Below are 20,828 nucleotides of genomic sequence, written 5' to 3'. Positions count from 1 at the left end.
TGTATGTATTTCGTGTGATTTTATGTATATATGTATGTATCTATGTATGTATGTATGTATGTATGTGTATACTCTATATATAATCGTTGATTCGTAGGGAAAGTATGTTTCAAGTAATTTCTATCCACCTTTCTCTTTCTTTTTAAATCGGCGATCTCAGAGTGAAAGTGGACAATAAGTACATGAAAAAAGAGTACGTCATTTAATTTGCAGACTCCGAAACGTGCAGATTGGTTGAGGACCTTCTCTTTTCACCGGAAAAGGTAAGCAAAACAAGAATACCGACTAGTCAACTAACATATTGACAACAGAATTTTTAACAGACACTTACAGAACTGATAACAAACATTTAATCATTTTTTAACAATCTTGTGATGCATACTAATTATATTGTTTTACGTAATGTGACAATGACTTCAATTATTGTGTATTTATTATAATTATATATATATATGTATATATGAAATTAATTATAGTTCTTAACGTACGTGAATGATTCTAATTAATGTGTCATGATAGAAAATATATACAAAATTTTTTATCCAAATTTTTTATCTCGGGAATATTTTAAATTCCTGAAACCGGAAATCAAGATCATTTTTTACAAAAATGAACAATTTTCCAAATATTTACAAAAATTTATCGATACTGAATTTATTGCACTGAATTTTACCTACATATATACATAGTCTGGTAATCATATATTGACAAATACCTGTCTATAGAAAAAATATGTAATAACGTAATAATTCAAAAGTAAGTGCTTACAAGCAATTAAATATTAATAATAATTATTATTATATTATTATATAATATTATTGTTATATTAATTAATTATAATTGATATAATGATATCGCCTTTGATTCAAAGGAAATATATATATATCTGCTAAAAAGTAATTTAATAAGCAACTACAATATTAATGATATGTTATATATTACACAAAATATATTTACCACATTAACATATATGTCATATAACTTTAAAAATTAGTATCTCTACCGAAATTGCATGGTACTGTGCATTTAAAACATAACTATATAGTATCTAATAGTATATTTAATTATAAGATAGTATTATGCTATACTGTCCTATAATATACCAAGATAGTATTATATTATGCTATATTATAATTATATATTATAAGATATTATACTATATAATTATATAGTATTTAATGCAAAAATGATTCTTTATTCATCATTTGCATAATGTCATCACACAAGATACTTACAATATATATTGTAAAATTAGAATGAATCACATAGTAAAATGAATTACATATTTCATATTTTATTGAATATTATTATCATTCTCAAGTAGAAAATTTTCTTTTGACAATAATATATTCAAAGATCATAACTACATATTATGACCTAAATTTTAAACGTTTCAATATTGATACCTTTTTTCGGTTATGAATATCCATTTCCGTCTCGATGACAGAAATTGTTCGTTACATATTTCGAATACTCTCGATCATTATCAATATTACTAATAATTAATATTTATAAACATATGAATTATGGAATTTATATGTTTTAATAAATAAAAATACTCGGTAATAATTATATACTTTATTAACTAATATGTAAAATCAATATTAAATTTTAGAAATAATAATTCGTGCAAATTATCTGAAAACAGATATTATCAGATCTGAAAAACAATAATCAATAATAAGTCACAGTAATTCATTTTACGTTGTTCATAGATACTAAATATTAATAATATTAATAAAAAAATTTGATAATGATCAAAAGTAACTGAAACAAAACTCTTGCCATATTGATTATTGATAACCAAAAGTCTGGTTATCGATATTAGTTACTCCTAATCAAAACGATGTCCTTCTATCATCGATAATTCTTTGGTTACCAGTAACCAAAAGAATTTTAGTCGTTTATTATAATGATTACTCACAACCAAAATAGATAAATTTTCACATTTTGAAAAATTTCTACAAAATTTAATCGACGATCGACTTCCGGTTAAATAAGAATTGACTTTTTCTCAATGACTTTTTTTTTTAATTTTTAAAATAATTATTACCTTTTATCTCTGTACATAAATGTACATCTTCTGTTCAATAATATCGCAACTAGAATATTTCAGAAACATAGTATTATTTACATACGCACAAGACATTATGGCAATTAATAAGCGCGTGTAATTAGATTCCATTTATCCGAACCAGCAACGCGTTGTTGAGTTTTTAACCACTTGCGTTGGCAACTGATTGCGGACCATAACGAGTGACCAAACCGTATACAATAATTCGTCACTTTCTTTTTGAACTCGTCGGTATGATATCACTGGATAGAAATTATTGAGAAGTAATAAATTTATTATTTGTTTTACCCATTTTGTTTTAGTTAAATATATTTAAAACTGAGAAAATATTGCAATTTTGGAATAAAAAATTCTCAACGTGCGCGACTCGTCATTCCAGCACAAGAGGTTAAGTGAACTAAAGCTCTAAAAAAATTAACCGAATTCGTGACTCGTATTCATAAATGCACATCGAAACTGCCTGAAACGCAAACGTAAATTCAGGTACGAACAAAGAAACGTGGAGGGGAGAAGTAATGGACTACTATTATCCGAACGATTCAAATATATTTTGTTCTACGAACGGAAAAACTAAAGTCTTATTGTACAAGGCAAAAGTTATATTTGACAGCCTGAAAACAAAATCATTATAAATCATTATAATATATTATAGCTGATAATATTCAGAAGATTATGAAACTTGGAGAACAAGTGAAGCATACTAAAGTGAAGAATATTGAAGATTCGGTAATTTTTCGTTTTTACGACAAAACTATGAGAGATAGGACAAAAGTTTTGAAACAAAAGTTATTTCTTTTCGCTAAAACTAAAAGATTTTTCAATTTTTTATATAACTAAATAGAGTTACGAGTAGAATAAAAATATTAATAATCTTTTGCGAAATTCATCCTTTCGCACAAAATTTTTATCGGTAATATAAATAACCATAAAATAATATAAAATATTATTCGTTATTCAACATACGTGTGCTATAGTGAGATTCAAAAGTTCTTCGACCTAGAAGCACGCGATTCATCAATATAACAAAGTTTGTATATAAAAAAAAAAAAAACTTGCTATTTCATGGTTATTTATACTACTGATTTCTGTAAATATTGCCGGTAGAGCACCTACCTCTCATGATCTTGACCTCCCTGAGCGGCCGTCAAATGGTTTTAGCCATTGCTCGTTGTTTGTTAAAAAGTTAAAAAGTTAAATAAAGTTAAATATTGTGTTTAGCGGGAGTGTTTTCGATGATCTCAACCTTTATGTATATTGTCAAGAACACTCTCCTTGCAGAACATTGGCTTGCCAATTTCAATGAAAAAAACGTGGAATTTGATTGGACGCTGTCGATTCTAATTTATGATAGTGTGGCTTATTGACTTTCGCCAGCCAGAAATTTATCTAACCTAAACCAATACAAAGAACTAGTTGTTTTCTTTGTTATTGATGAAGTAGATGCTTTTATAAATTATTAAAACTGTTTAAATTAATACGAAAGATATAAATTGAGAAACTTAGTCGAAAATTTTGTTATTCTATATATAATAAAAATATATTAAACTGATAATTTCAGTAGTCGATAGAATTAATGTATTAGTCGAAACTGATATTAATATCATGGAGACAAAAGGAACCACAGCACAATATAAATATACAATACGTACTATATACCACGTGCTGACTTTTTAAATGTTTTCAAAAAAAGTGCGTTCTACTCGTGAAAATTATTTTATTAATGACATATTTTAACAAACAATAGATGACAGCTAAAACTTTCTGAAACACTCAGGAAAGTAATCTTGATAATATACATATGTGAAGATTAAAGCCACTGGAAGTAAATCCCCAATATTTATCAAGATTTCACATAAAAAAAATAATTTTCACAGAAAATTATTAATATTTTTACTTATAATATTTTATTCATTTATTAATATGTTGAAAAAATTGAAAAATCTTTTATCGTAAGATGGTTCTAATTAAAAGAACCAACTTTTGTCTCAAAACTTTTTTTCTATTTCTTATAATTTACAATATAAAATCGAGAAATTATTGAATTTTCAGAACTCAATTTTATCCGTTAAAAAAAAAAAAAAAATAGAGGATGCTACGTGCTCTACTTATCCTCAAAGTTTATTAATTTTGTGAATTTTCAAGCTGAGAATCGTTCCTTGTACTTGCATATATAAAATATTACTAAGTATATTTAATAACAATAATGTTTTTTCAATAAGTGTATATATGAATAACAGTGCATAGGCAAATTTCGGTAATAAAGTATAAAAAAATAAAAATAAAATCCAAGTGAAAAATTATTTTTTAAAACAAGACAAATTCTTTCAAACAGAAAAACAAAATTATAACCAAGGTACAGCAGTATCTGTAATAATAATTGTCTGCAACAAGTTCCAAGTAAAAATAAATAAATTTTAATTGTTCATAAATTTTAATTTTCATTTTCGCAATTAAAGGATTCTAAAAATACTTTTTACTCAGTAAATTATTTGAATCTTTTTATAATAAATACATTTGCAAATCTTGTATTTTGTATTTTTATTAAGATTATCAAGTTCTTATCAGTAATAAATAAAACGTTCGAAAATATACTATTGAAAAGAAAAAATTTAAACGCAAGTTTATTATTAACATCATTATATATACATCGTTATATATACATTTGACGATTTCAATCATCGGTCAAGCTATATGTATCATCGGTACACAAATTACCATTACATAATACCAAAGGTTTGAATAGAAAATTTGAATGAATGTATAAGATACATATGCCTTTCAACGTATTTTGAAATTTTACAGTGAGGAAGAAGTGAGAAAGAAGTTTCTGGGAAAATTATATTTCAAAATATTCCATTTTAAAGTTTCATTAATAAAACCTAATAGAGTACTTTTCAAAACAAAATAATAAAAGTGTAATTAATTTCAATAATTTTATTTTTCGCAGGTTTCGGCATTCTTGTAATCCAAACATTCTAAAAGACTTTTAATGTTATTCATCTTCGCTCTTTTAAACGGAAGATTTGCTATCTATTGCCCAAAACAAACAATTCATAAATCTCATTGTATTTCTATGCTGTAATGTACACAAATATACAAATAATCTGGACATATATTTTATCATGTTGTATGATTGAATTTTAAACGAAATGTCCCCTATTTAACAAGCAATTAAATGAAGAAAGGATATTTCTATAGAAATATTTGAATCAATAAAAAAGTTAATAATATTCCTATAATATACTAATGGAGACGCTAATTGTGTGAGGCAAATACTTACATAATCAACAATTTTACTGCCTTTATCTGAATACATTTTCATCTAATTTGAATATTATTTCCTCAGTAGGTTTGTATTAAAAAATTTATATTTATAGTAAAACGCAAATATATAGTATCAAGAAATATACAACGTTGATATAATAATATAAATTGTAATGACATAAATTTATTGAATTTTATCAGTTTATACATGATACAAATAATTATTTAACCAAAATAAATTATCATATTTTGATGTTTAAAATTCTAAATTGCACTAAAGTTATGAAAGAAAGACCAAGTGTCTGCATCAACAAATAATTGTTTTTTAATTAATTAGAACCAGTTAGAAGTGAAACTCTGCTCATTAATGAACAATTTCAAAATCAATAAAATCATTCAAAGAAATTAACAAGCGTGAACGTTGTATCTTAAGATACAATTCTACGTCACTAACGTGAATAATCAAGTATACAAATGCAGATCTTGTTTGACGTTTCGCACTAATCTTTTAACCAAAGATCGTACAAACCTGTTTCCTTTACAATTTTCGTAAATTTCGTAAAATTCATTAATAATATTATCACTTTCAGTGGTAGGATAACGTGCAGGTATTTAAAGGACCGTCATCCCGAACATCGTTTCAGTAGTCGAAGGATTATCAATAGTTCTAGTACTAAGAACTTCTTTTGTGAAGAACATGAGAACTTAGTATGAAAATAGCAACAATAAACAGGTAAACGAAGATTACTTGGCATTGTTTAGTTATATTTTGACAGAGAGCAATAGATACTGAATTTAGCATTTACTTTTATTTTCTAGTTCACATTTTACATAGTGTGTAAAAATGATCAATCTGTTTAAATGATTTTTAATTTATTTATCAAATTAAATTTAAGAACAAAATCAAACTTGGAAATAGTTAGATAAATTATTGTAGTCACCTCTGATTATGAATATGAATGAACAATGATAACAATTGATCAATATCTTCAATAAGGTGTTAAATTGTCTGTCAATGATAAAATTGAATTGTGAATATTCCTTGCATTTTTTACTCCATTTTTCATTTATCTCTTTTGCAAAAGCAACACTTTTTTCCTATTTAAATATGCATTATTGTTATTATTACTATTATTATGCATTAAATTGTATACAGACACAGTTAATAACGTATAAAATATAAAATCTCTTCAAGAATAAAAATTTTTAAATATGAAATTCTTTTTAATTAAATATTAAACATTATATAATAATCATTGTAAATAATATTTAATTTGAATTTTTAAATCATATTACAAATAGAACATTATTCGAAGAAAACAAGATAAGAGAGTTGCATTTCAATGAATTATACCTACGATCATATTCTTGACGTATCTAATCTTAAGTATTATTAACATATTATAAATATCGCGTTGTCCTCTTTCACTCGAAAGACAATATAGTATTTCGTTAACACATTTGCATTTTATATAAAGGCGATTTCATTTTAAGAGAATAAACTTAATTTGAATTTATACAAATACAAAATATCGCTCGTATGGAATATTTATAAATTTAAAGTTTTTTTTTTCTACAACCATGTCTATTTGTATTTCCACCAATTCCGTTTTTGATTCTAACACCTGAAATATTTTTCAAAAATACGTTTTTATTATATTTGCATTTCCATTAATTCTATTTTTGATTCTGACGCCTAAGACATTTTTTTAAAAGTATGTTTTTATTAAATTTGACAATCTACAAGAATAGTCACACATTTGATTCATTTGTCAATAAAATTTATTTTTCTTCTCATTAACAAAACTGTGATTAACAATGACATTAACAATATAAAAAACACAAAACAAGTTAAACATTAAAAAAATTATTCCTTTTAAATTAAAACTTTACTAATAGACTTTACTAGTAATACAATTAGAAAGATTCTATATTAAAAAAAAAAAAAAATAAGTTTAGTAGAAAAAATAAAATTTTTTCATTCAAGGTTTCGTTTTCGAGAAAATCAAGTTTGAAAATTTATCAAATACATTTGAATTTGGACTCTGAACTGGGCAGCAATGAATAATAATCATTGAAAGATTATTCTGCTTGCGAAAATAAGTTAAAAATATGGAATGAAATTTTTTTAAAATGCTTTTTTTACCGAATAATTATATAATACGTGTTCCTCGTGAATCACACTGTTTCTTCAAATAAGAGTCCTTCTAAATATAATATATAATATTTTATAATATTCAGCACTTCAATTTTATTTAAATCATTTTATCTCGAAATAGCATTTGAACTAGTAACAAATAATTTAATTAAAAACCGGTTCAGAATTTCTTATTAGTAATTTTCTAATTTCTATTTTTACACATTTATTATTATATATTTATACATTACTTTTGCATGAAACATTTAATTCACTTTTTCATGTTCACAAGAAATTCTGATACTTCTAATAGAAAGTAATTAACCATAACTGATTGCGGATCATAACGAATGACCAAATAACTCGTCGCTTTCTTTTTGAACTCGTCGGTGATATCACTGGATCGAAATTATTGAGAAGTAAATAAATTTATTATTGGTTATTTTGCCTGGGTTTATATTTAAATATACTTAGAACTGAGAAAATATTGCAATTTTGAAACAAAAAATTCTCGACGTGCGTGGCACGTCATTCCACCGCAAAAGGCTTTAAAGCTGTGCCTTAAACGGTTTAAATCGTTAGATGTTTTGACACTGATTTACAAGTTTGTTTCGATCATTGTTTGCTCATTGTTTCGGAGCGCACATTTCATACGATTGAACCTCTGATCGACCGTTTTTTCTGTTTGGGTGGAATGCCACCATCGATCAACTGCTCGACATTTGGAATGATTAATTAGCAAATTAAATCATTCTAAATTTGTATTGGTTAGCAAACATAATATGATTAGTTATCAAACATAATATGAGGTTCGCAAATAGAGCGAGTAGAATGAAAGAGAGAGAGAGAGAGAGAGAGAGAACAAGAGTGAGTACTCAAATTTTTGTCAATCATTTATTGTTAGATATTCAAATAGATTTGACATTTTTGAAATCATTATAGTTTTGTATATTTATGGTTTATATACTCTATTGCTCAATGTAACTCGTTTTTAAAAAATTATATAACACTTGAATATGATCATGACCGAATATGATCGCGAGTCTGTAACATATACAGGGTGTTCCGTAACTTGTGGGACCCAGAGCTGATTGTACGCCTAAAAATAATGAAAAAAATGTCATATAAATATATGTCCTATCTGTCTTCGTTTATGAGATATAATNGCCTGTTAGTTTCCCATCAAGAGAAAAAGGTCCAATTAAAAATTTATCAATTATTCCTGCCCATACGTTTAAACTAAACTGATGTCGATGTCTTGAATGCACAATAACATGTGGGTTTTCTTCATCCCAATTATGATTATTATGAAAATTGAATGTACCATCCCTGGTAAAACTTATTAGAGTTTGCTCTGTTTATAAAATTTATTACATCTCATAAATGAAGACAGATAGGACATATATTTATGACTTTTTTTCATTATTTTTAGGCGTACAATTCGTTCCCGAAGTGACGTTCACAAGTTACGAAACACCCTGTATATTGTATACAGGTGCATTTTTAATCTACAAATGAAATTATCTCCAGAACTCTAAGCTATTCATTACTCGAGAAAATATTTCAGACAAGTGTTATTATATTTCGAGGAGAGAAATATAGAATTGATTCATTTGTAGGTAGAGGCGTCTCGGAAATTTCAAGTTTTTCTAAATGGAACTCTATATTTTTTCATACATTTTTTTATTTTCTGTAAGAAAACAGTATTCCTACCAGTGTCAAAAAATTGTTAGCTTAAGGGGTATTTTATTTTATTTTAATTTTAATTTAATTAAATTATAATTTAATTATAATTTTAACTTAATTTAATTTAATTACAATTTTAATTTAATTTAATTATAATTTAATTATAAAATTTATACGTGGAAGGTAATGCAAAAGTAAGTATTCTTTTGTTCACGCTGTTTCTGTCGAAACAGAGTAAGATTGTCTCAAACATTTTTTTCAAATAATCAATAATTTGGAAGATAATTCCACCTCTAAATTAATTAATTATGCCGAACATCCTGTATACATATAATATATAAAATACATTTCAAGTTTCTTCCAATATCAAGTAATGTTAACTTTTATAAAGTTGAAAATTATGAATCTGTAATTTTGCAAAAGCAACCCTTGCGAGTGTCGTCATCTGCTGGTTGTCAGCAGGTGTAGCCTGTGGTTCGACAAACGTCGACAAATTCAGTCTCGACTCTTCCGTCGTTACGAAACGTTGTTGGCACGAAAATACGCGCGAAAATCCGTTTTGAAAATCGATTAAAAGGAAAAAAATGCAAATTATTTTTTTTTTTTAGTGTTGAAAAAAAGAGTATTGGATAACGAATAAAATTTTAACGAATGTTCATCAGGTTTCTCTGTCGCCTTGGATGGATAAGGATAATATACTTATTTGAAGTTTCCTTCAGGAATAAAAAATTCGACAAAATGGTTTGCTTGGAGGATGCACGTACCTGGTTTGTTCATCCTTTCATTTGTTTGTTGTTATTTTGCAAAAAGGAATGTTTCTGAGGGCGATCCAAATTTTATGTTTTATCCATTCAAAATCGGTTTGAAGAAAAAAAAAAAAAAAGAATACAATTTCTGGAACAATTTGAATATTGAAAAACTTTCATGTGCATATTGTATTCAAAATATTTTAGAATTTCATTAGCATTATACATTATATACAAGGTACAACCATGATTATATTAAAATTTAAAATCAATCTGAAATATATATTTTATATAATATAATATATATATATATATATATATAGAAATTACAAAGTAGGTAATTATTGTTAATCAGAGCTTGTAAACAATTATCACGAGATAATATTTACTACAAAGATATAAAAATTTCTGTTCAGACTGATCGTTTTAATCCTTTGAGCATCGTAGAAATAATCTGGTGCTTAAAATAATTAATTTACTTATTAATAATTTTCATTACATGATTTCATTTCATTAAATGCCACTTATCTGATGGAATAACCAAGAAAGAAATAATTCCAAAATAATTCGAAAAAGAAAGACAAATTTTTTTTTTATTTAAGACTTCCCTTTCGAGAAAATCAAATTTGAAAATTTAGCTAATTCTTAACTGATTCGGAAATGAATAATGAATAGGAAGCTAGTCTATCTGTAAAAAGGAGATTGTTTCTTTTATAATAATATTGTCATTATGGAAAAAATTCAATTTCAAATCTGTTAAGCCAATATTTAATTCAATACTTTCAAAGTCTATCTTCTTGAAAACAAGGTGTTAAATAAAAAAATTTTATCCTATATTTTTCACTTACTTTCGCAGGTAGAACAACCTACCGATTATTAATTAAAATTAATCAAATTCAAGAAAATACTTGAAAAACCTTCAAATTTAATTTTCTCGAGAATAATAAATTTTCTTCTCAAATGAAAAAACTTTATTGTTTTTTTTTTCCGACTTAATTTTTTCCTGCAGAATCAATCACTCTCTTTCTGATTGTGTCGCTAAATCGGAAACACACCTCTATAATTTGCCTATCAATAATATTAATATTAATTTAATAACTATAAATTTAATAGTAATAATAGCTTTAGTAATTTGAATAATTATGTCAGATATATGTTCAAAGATGAATTCTTGATTTATATGCTCCTCTATCAGTTAACGATTAAATTTTTAGATTTTTGTTAATTTTAATGAACGTTCAAAGAGTTAAACCTTTAGTAAATGTGATATCAGTGGATATTGAGATTTACTACTATAATGGATATTTATGATTTCTGGAAAATACATAATTGCAATTTTTAAATATATTTTCAGATTAGGTTTCAAACTTTACCAGTTTATATAGTTTATCATAATATATGATAGATATATGCAGCTAAAATAAAGAATTTTACAAATAAAAAATTAAAACTCCAACTTACAACAAACGATTAATAAATTAACAAATAATCTAATGTGTGTCAGATTAATGTGTTTAAGAAAAACATGTCTTGCATAACAAAAAAATGTTATTGATTTGCTTAAAGCTTATTTTCATTTTAAATATCCAAATAACGAACAAACTTTAATTTACTGTTGGGAAACGATCATTTTTCATCAATTCTATCAATTTATTGACTTATGAAACGAATTATCTCTTTAACAAATACTGTAAAAGAATGTTTAATTATTCTGTATAATTAAGATTCATATCTACGTGCATTTATTACATTTGAAATACATCATGTAATTTAAACAATTCGTGTCGTTTTGAATTTTACAATTTATAAAAACTATTATACATAGATATTAAATAATAACAGATTTGCATATATGGTTTATAGATATAAGTTTTAACATTCACGTGTGAAGAGAATGACATTTGTACGAGACTTTTTCTTTCTAGAGCACGGTCACTTGCTGTACTATTTTTCCTCAAGGACCTCCGTTTTATTGATATGAATCGATCGGTTCATTAAACATTCATAAAGTGCCCCTACGTATCAGTCATGTCTTGTGTAGCAGGGCTTACACGTTCAATTGAAATTTGTACTTTCAATATGTGTTCGTGAAATCCCCATAGATATAGCTATTTATTTACAAAAAAAATTTGAAATTTAGGTTTATTATAATATACTAATACTAATATTATAATTAGATATAATAGTATTATAAAACTTATAATATAAAATGTTATATAAAGTTATATAATATTATATAAATATTATATAAAATTATATAAAGTAAAATATAAAATATAAAATATTATATAAAGTAAAATATAAAATATAAAATGTTATATAAAGTAAAATATGAAATATAAAATATTGTATTTGGTATTATAATATTAATATTAGTATTATAAATAATTTTAATCAATTTGGGCGACAATGCATATAAAAATTTTATATAGAAGACAACGTTCTCTTCTGTTTCCTCACTTTTAAAACATTGGCATTTAAAAAATTTTTCATAAGAAATATTTCTACGTGATGAAAGCTGAAATTTGTTAGTAATCAATGAACGAGCAAGTATACTTAAACATTGATACTAAATATACTTATATGTTAATGTTAGTATACTCATAATATACTTATATGTTAATGTTAGTAATTATATTAATATTAATACTAAACATACTTATGTGTAGATTTGTTTATTTATAATACTACTAATACTGAATATACTTATGTGTAGATTTGTTTATTTATAATACTAACACTAATATTATAATTAGATAATAGTAGTATAATATTTAGTATTATAAAACTTATAATATAAAATATTATATAAAGTTATATAATATTTTATGTAATAAATTTTTAATGTTCATAAAAATACTTGAAGTTAGATTATATAATAAAATTAGCTGGAGCGCAAAGAGTCAAAAGATCTTTTATTTTTTAACTTTTCGACTCATACTTTTTTCTTCTTCAATTACAGATATTGGGATTGAAAGAGCAAATGCCATTCAACATGAGTACGATGAACAGAGAAATTAATAAAAACGAAATTAATGAGAAATTAAATAAGATAAATTCCATTGAGGAATTTTACGCTGGTACTGGGATTCTAGTGACGGGAGCAACAGGTTTTGTAGGGAAAGCTCTCCTCGAGAAGCTGATGCGCGTGTGTTCACGCGTCGCTGCAATTTTTATACTTATTCGACCGAAGAAGAACCAAACGATAGAAGAAAGATTTAAGAAGCTCATAGAAGATCCTGTTCGTAAATAATACTCTTACTGTTTTTGAACATTTTCAAGCTCTCAGAAGCCAAATTGATCAACCTCACTTTTTATTAATTTCTTAATCTTATTACACAAATATAATCTATACAGTGATGAAACATCTATACAAATTCTTCCAACATCTCTACAATGACAAAAACGAACTTACTTCCATAAATTCATTTATTACATAATAGTAATTAATATAACAGTAATTAACAGTATCTACATTTTGAGATAAATTTAATAAACAGTATTTATACAAGGTGTTTTGCGCAAAATAGGCTATCTAAGTATTTGGGCTATTATTGATGATAAAAGAAATCATTTACATTAGATTGAACTTGCTTAATATCACGTAATTATCTCCTGTTAATAGGTTTTTGTCAGGTAAATGCATAGAAGATATATGAAACTCAATTTCGTTTTTATATAACCATATAATTTTCAATGTTTTAATTTAAACGTATAATTTAAATATATAAATTTTCAATTCAAATATATAACCATATAATTTTTAATTGAGCCATCTAGATAAATTTTTATAAAAAAAATTGTTAACATTAGAACTAAATCCATCAATATGATTTCAAATGTTTCCCTTCTTACATGCTGAAAAGATACGAATATTTTTGTCAAAATATACACTGATTTCTATTTAGCATAAGCATGACCATGTAAATCTATTTACTATCATCATTAATTCTCATCATTTCAATCATAATGATTCATAGAGTATTTTGATATGGAAGCATACACATCGAAAGAACTATAAATCATAAATGGCACATAATACACTACATACACAAACACATAGAGAAAATCAGCTCTTTTTAGAATCAATATAATGTACAAAGTCCAATCAAACAATCTATATGTAAATAATAACGACTTACGCAGAAATAACAAGTTCATAGTGTTTTAAAAAGATCTGAATATCAGCTATAAAAAATACGTTGCAAAAAGATGGAGGTATGCAGTTAAAAATTTTAAAGTGGTCTTCGCAAGACGTGTCACGATCTCCTGATGAAATAAGTAAAAGCACAGTTTGTCTCTCTCGCCCTCCCCCTCCAATACTATGCAACTTTGGTTAGAAATATTTTTCCATATCACCCCTTCTTTCCCTAAATATTTGAGCATTCCTACATAATAAACCAAACGCAATATTATAAACAACGTATTTCCTGAAAATTGAACCTGTATCTTCCCTCTTTCAGATTTATGACAGCGTAAGAAAAAGAGATCCCTCAATTTTCGGCAAAATTTGCCCCATAAAAAGTGACGTAAGCCTGCCAGATCTAGGTCTTTCGGGAGAAGACAGGGCTACATTGAGAGAAAATGTGAACATAGTGTTTCATGTCGCGGCCACTGTAAGATTCAACGAACCACTGGACGTGGCTGTCAACATGAATACGAAAGGCACTGCTCGTATAATCAAATTGTGCAAAGAGCTGAAGCATGTAATTAGCATCATCCACGTTAGCACAGCTTACAGTAATACAAATTTATCAGAGATCGACGAAAAAGTTTACACGTAAGAACAAACTATATGCAAACGTCTTGAAGTTTCCATTGAAACTGTGCATAAAAGTTCTTAGCTTGTAAGTAATGATTAGAATGTGACAAATATGTTCACTTGTTTAATTAATAATTCTGTAGCACGAGCTTAGAACCTTCTGCAGTGATCGATATGTGCGAGAAACAAGATAGAAAATCGATCAAACAACTGGAAGAAAGAATTTTGAAAGTGCATCCAAACACGTACACCTTCACTAAAAATCTAGCGGAGCAGATTGTGGCTAGCAATAGTAACGGTTTGCCAGTTGCGATAGTACGACCAAGTATAATTGGTGCCTCGCTGGAAGAACCGTGTCCTGGCTGGGTGGACAATATATATGGACTGACAAGTATTTTTTATACATAACTATTATATTTTATCCATTATTACTTTTTTTATTTCTTAGATATAAATTAATATATTTTACAGTAACAATTATTCAACGCTTCTTACATTTCACCATACCATATCAAGCAATTATAGTCAATGAATTATGCAAATCATTCATATTAAATATTATATTAAGGAAAAAGTTTCCTAACTTTTTAAAAAAAAAGAATTATTTATCAGTATTTAAAAATTAAAATAAAACTGTATACGTTCCGTCCTAGTGAACTTTCTACTACAAAACTATACTTTTTCTGTATACAAAACTGTATTTTTTCTGTGAAATGAAGACCTTTGAAAATATCAGGCAAATGCTGGTGGATTCATCATCAATAAAAAAAAAAAAAAAACACCCTGCTTCCACAAAATGAAAGGACTAAATTGTAATCGAAAAATTGGGTTCCTATAACTTTGTGATAAAATGCATTCTACTTGAACTTGTTGTAAACCTCTATTTTCAGAATACATTTTTCAGATTTCTACATCATGTAACCGTTATATTGTAATGGCTAGGAAAGTGAATATATTTTTTCTCTCTGAAATTTTTACAAATTTCACACGTCTTTACGGACATTAACAAGTTTAACTTTTTCAAGATTAAATCCACTGTACACGCATTAACTTTTTAAAAAAGTTATTGTAAAAGAGAAACTTCAAACTTCAAACATATGGTGGATTTATTCTTGAAAAAAAGATCGTTAATGTTTGAATTTGTAAAAATTTTAAAAAGAAAAGATATGTTCACTGTCCCACTCATTACACGATTCAGAAATCTGAATGATGGATTGGCAAGCAAAGGCTTCACTCTTTGCAATTTTAAGCAGGATGCTGTACAATTTTTTATCACAAAGTCACTTTAATTTTGTGAGATTCTATGTATTACGTAGGAACATACAACTGTGTTTGTGTTTGTTAAGTTAAGTCGTTAAAATAAAATTTACTTTATAATACGTCTTAAACTTTTTATCTTTTTCTTAATAACATGAGGCGTACACGCCTGAACGGAAAGTCACAAAAAATTTATAAGGAATGTATAACTTAGTAAATATATATAAAACTATCCTGACACAAATAATATGAAAATTCGTTTAATAGTCGTGATCCCATGAAGATTAGAATCACTAATTTTTCGTAATTGTCAATAAGGAGATCTTGATAATTATTACTATTACTCTTACCTCTGCTGATGCAAGAAGATTAAATAAACAATCACGATTATTCTTCTTACATCTCTTTATCATTAAAATATTTCCGATAATCGAGAATAGTTTGAATAATTTCTAAGTTAATTATATTAATTACAGGCATCTTTCTACAAATTGGGAAAGGTACTGCAAAAGCGATAGTAGGAAAGAAAGACGCAAAATTGGACGTAGTGCCTGTTGATTTTGTAGTCGACATAATAATATGTGCAGCGTGGCATATAACACTGCAGCATGATAATAAAGTTAAAGTATATAACTGCACAAGTAACGCATATCCCTTCAGGTAATATTTATTACGAAATTTTTTTTCAACCAATGTAACTCAATTATTCAAGATTCAATTATCACAAAGCTTTAATTTATTTTTATATCACTGCAATTGAAATACAAGAGACTATATACAAAACAAAAATTTTGACATCATGTACTAAAGTTATATTTTTTCTCTGAGTATAAGGATTTATAGGATTAATATATTAATCGTAGAAATATAATCCTCAAAAGAATCAGTTGTTGCACTTACATTAGATATTTAGTGCTCACATTCACTTTTGTGCTTGCATTAGGTAAATAGAAACTATAATTACGTAATAATTCTCTAATAATAGTATTTTCTATTTTAAATACAATTTAATTAACTTTCGAAATGTTTCATTTTTCAAGATGGGGTCAGATGAAAGATATAATCGTACAATGTAGCATTGAAACGCCGCTGAACGATGTGTTATGGTATCCGTGTTGTAAAGTAGTAGCTAATAAATTTGTTTATAACGTTTTGAATATGCTTCTACACATTTTACCAGCGTTTGTCACAGATATCTTTTTAAAACTACTAGGTAGTAAACCAATGTGAGTATTCTATTATTTATTGGACAAGAACTAGATGCATATTTATAATAATCTCTGTCTTTATTCATAATAATAATATTAAAAAATGGCATTTTAGGATGATGAAAATTATCAAATATTTTAATCAGCTAGTTGCAGCGACAGCGTACTTCAGTACGCACGAGTGGACATTCCACAGAAACAATATTACGGACATGATGAAGAAAGTAAAGACACTGAAAGATAACGACATCGTGAAATTAGATTTAAAAGATATGGATTGGAAAAAGTATGCTACAAATTACATGATGGGAATTAAGAAATTTATTTTGAAAGAAGACTGTAAATCTATGAATGTGGTGCGACAACGATTATCGCTGTACGTATAGAAATATCTTATATAAAAGAAAAAAAAAATATATATATATATATATATATGTATAACTAGTATACAAAGTATCACATTTAAATCAAACATCTAAATTATTCTTACTATTATTAAAAATAAGAAAAAATAAACTGATAAATGTGTTCATTTTGTAACGGTAAAAATATCTGAAAAATTGCTGAGAAACTAGTAACATCAAAGTGTGTTCTCCTTGATGCAGGTCATATAGTTATTCAATCTATTTAGATTGAGAAATTATCATATTATCATATAGAGAACAATTTCTTGTTTTTTTCATCTTTAATACACATTACTTTCTATCTAACAATGAGTACAAAATGTACAGAGTGTCCATAAAGTCTGTGTGCTTAAAACTGTTGTAACTTTGTAAGTATATGTGATAGAAAGAATTTTAAAAAAAAGAAACATTTATATTTTCTATAGTTCTTGTTAATCATTACTAATGTTTTCAAGCTGATTTTCGGTAATACCAGCAATCACATCAGTTATCCTAGCTCGTAAGTCTACTAGAGATCAAAATTTAGTTGAATAAACATTAGTTTTCACATGTTCCCATAAAAAGAAATCCAATAGAGTCAAATCTGGCAAACCATCTGTTAGATCATATAAAAACTGTCTAACATGCAAAAACAAAGTGACAAGAAGCATCATCTTCTTGTTGAAACACTGTATCAGCCCTCTATCCAGGGCTCTATCAGCCCTAATTGTTCAAGTTGAGGAATAAAGTAACTTTGCAGCATTTCTAAATACCTATCACCGTTAACAACATGCCCTTCAAAAAAGAATGGCTCCTCTATGACTCGATTTTTTCCCAAAGTACACCACACATTAACTTTGGAAGAATCTCTTCCATGTTCAACAGACTCGTGTGGATTTTCAGTTCCTCAAATTATGCCTGTTACATTAAATTACTGAAAAATGCATCATCATTGCTAAGATTTCCAAATTGATGACAAAAAGTTAGTCATCCATGATAATTCCCTTATAACAACAGTTGATACACTTGAATTTTGTATACTTTCATATGAAATCTTGCTCCACAAAATCTGTACACTTTCTTCACTTTCTTCACACATGTCGTGCCAGATTGTGACTTATTATTAACAGAACCTGTTTCTTTAAATTTTTTCATCCAATTAGATATGGAATTCCTGTATAGTGCTTCTTTCTTGTACTGGATTCTAAACTTTCTTTGGATAACAGCAGATTTTAGTTCAGCCAACCAAAGAACACAATTTACTTTTTCATTTGGTGAAGCCATGGTCATTCCATAAAGACAAAAAAAAACTAGATACATTAAGCTTTCTAATTCTCTTTTACAGATTCTTTCTATTACATATACTTACAAAGTTACAATTTCAAATTGCACACAGACTTTGTGTGTACATATGGTAAATCATGTGAATATAAAAGCCAATATCACTTTTCAAGAGAAAGATTAAGATGTAACTCATGAAAATTAAGATTAAGCTTAATTTTGCATTTTAATTTTTTTATTATGCTATAAATTTCCATCGACAACCAAGAATGCAAAATCACATTATGATAGTAACATATTAAATAACATATTTTCCCATCATTCTAAACAAATAATTTTGTCATTATTAAACTATTACAGAACTTATTAAATTTTTAATTTTCTCAGCTGTTAAATTTTCAAACAATTAAACTTTCATGATCACTTAAAAATTCTCTGTATAATATTTGAATTATACTGTTTTATAAATGGAAAACATCATACTCCAACAGATTTCAATAGAAACAAAGCAAATATTAACAATTTAAATATTGATCATTTTCCAACAAAATATGAATATTAATTAATTATAGTCATGAAAAAAAAAAAATTTTTATTAGTAAAGATCATTTTAAGATCAGGATGCTATATGAATAAATAAGTGGTTATTGAATTTAAGATTACTGTCCAAAATAAAAAAAAACAGGTATTCCATTATAAGAAAAAAAACAGATGTTAATATGTAAAAGATTAAGGATGATCTTGAAATGACATTGGCAGTAACCTTGAAACAAATCTTTTAAATCTTTTAAATTTTTGTTGTTGACATTAAATACACATTCTAAAATCATACATACACCTGACACATTTCTTCTTTACTTTCAATAGTAAGTAGAAAATAATTTATATGTTCAACTTAAGTAGGACTCTGGGGATAAATACTCCCATATATGTATTCAACTAATATTTTCGTTTGTTTCAGGTTGTACTGGATACATCAGATAACTATGGCATCAAGTACAATGGTTATTTTGGCAATAATATTGCGTATTACATACTGGCTACTTATTTGTTTTTAATTTAAGTAAAACTTGATTATTTCTGTAAATATTAAAAATATTAAAAAATGTTTCAGATGAAGGTTTGAATAATGCATAGATTTTATGAAATTAAAATTAAAATATCTCTTCTAAACTAATAATTTGTCGATATAAGTAGGAATACATTTTTATAGAAAATAAAAAAGTGTACAAAAAAATATAGTTCCATTTAAAAAAATTAAGTTGACCTTGAAACCTACGAAACATCTGTAGCTACAAACAACCCGATTTCATCAAATTACTTCTTTTTTGAAACATAGCAAGATTTGTCTGAAACATTTTTTTAAATAAAGTAGTTTAGAAAATATTTTCGTTTATAGATTAAAATTGAATACCCAGTATATTATATATTATATATAATATATCGTAATTATATTTATATAATTATATACATTTATATATAATTACTATATATAATTATTTATATATAATATACAGGCTACTCAGTTTTAATCAATATAATATATGATGGTATACAAGTATATTTTTCTACATTTACAAATATATACTCTTATACAACGAAAATACATAAATCAAAGATACATACATAATATACATCGTAATTTTATGTAAAGTAATGTTATGAACTATCATATTATTATTAAATCTTATCAATCTTTGATAATAATCTAATAGTTCATAGTATTATTTATTTTCTCCATAATAATAATTTCTTTATTCTACAAAAGTATTCCCAAGTAAATGTTTGTGCACCATTTTTAAATATATATACATATATATTCAAAGATCTTCCAATTTAGTGAGGACACATACATTCATGTGTGCTAAAATGCTCAATTACATACTAATTTGTACATTAACTCTATTATGATTATGATATGCTTGTATATAATGCGAAACAATAAAATAGTTATAATTATGTAGAGGAAAGTAATAATTTTTATAAGTAGTATTTTGTATATTAAATCTATTCACAAAATATAAATATTT

The 20,828-nt window shown here is 26.1% G+C and overlaps 1 protein-coding gene across 2 annotated transcripts; it reads left to right on the top strand.

The window, feature by feature from the left end:
• The first annotated feature begins 241 nt into the window (after positions 1-241).
• LOC122537923 (fatty acyl-CoA reductase 1-like) lies at positions 242-19,896 on the top strand. Of its 2 annotated transcripts, none has more exons than XM_043671587.1 (8): positions 242-263; positions 12,870-13,148; positions 14,371-14,687; positions 14,813-15,060; positions 16,403-16,586; positions 16,967-17,152; positions 17,250-17,510; positions 19,760-19,896. In XM_043671587.1, exons 2-8 carry the CDS (start codon positions 12,891-12,893, stop codon positions 19,854-19,856), a joined length of 1,551 nt encoding a protein of 516 aa, XP_043527522.1. In that variant the 5' UTR covers positions 242-263; positions 12,870-12,890; the 3' UTR covers positions 19,857-19,896. The 2 variants fall into 2 exon arrangements, with proteins under 2 accessions (XP_043527522.1, XP_043527523.1); XM_043671588.1 differs by lacking the exon at positions 242-263 and adding an exon at positions 9,750-9,928.
• The last annotated feature ends 932 nt before the right edge of the window (positions 19,897-20,828 follow it).

Source organism: Frieseomelitta varia, unplaced genomic scaffold (genome assembly GCF_011392965.1).
Source record: "Frieseomelitta varia isolate USP_RPSP 00005682 unplaced genomic scaffold, Fvar_1.2 scaffold_939, whole genome shotgun sequence".
Lineage (NCBI taxonomy): Eukaryota > Metazoa > Arthropoda > Insecta > Hymenoptera > Apidae > Frieseomelitta > Frieseomelitta varia.
Note: the sequence above shows the minus strand (reverse complement) of the source record. Positions and strands in the feature narration are given on the sequence as shown.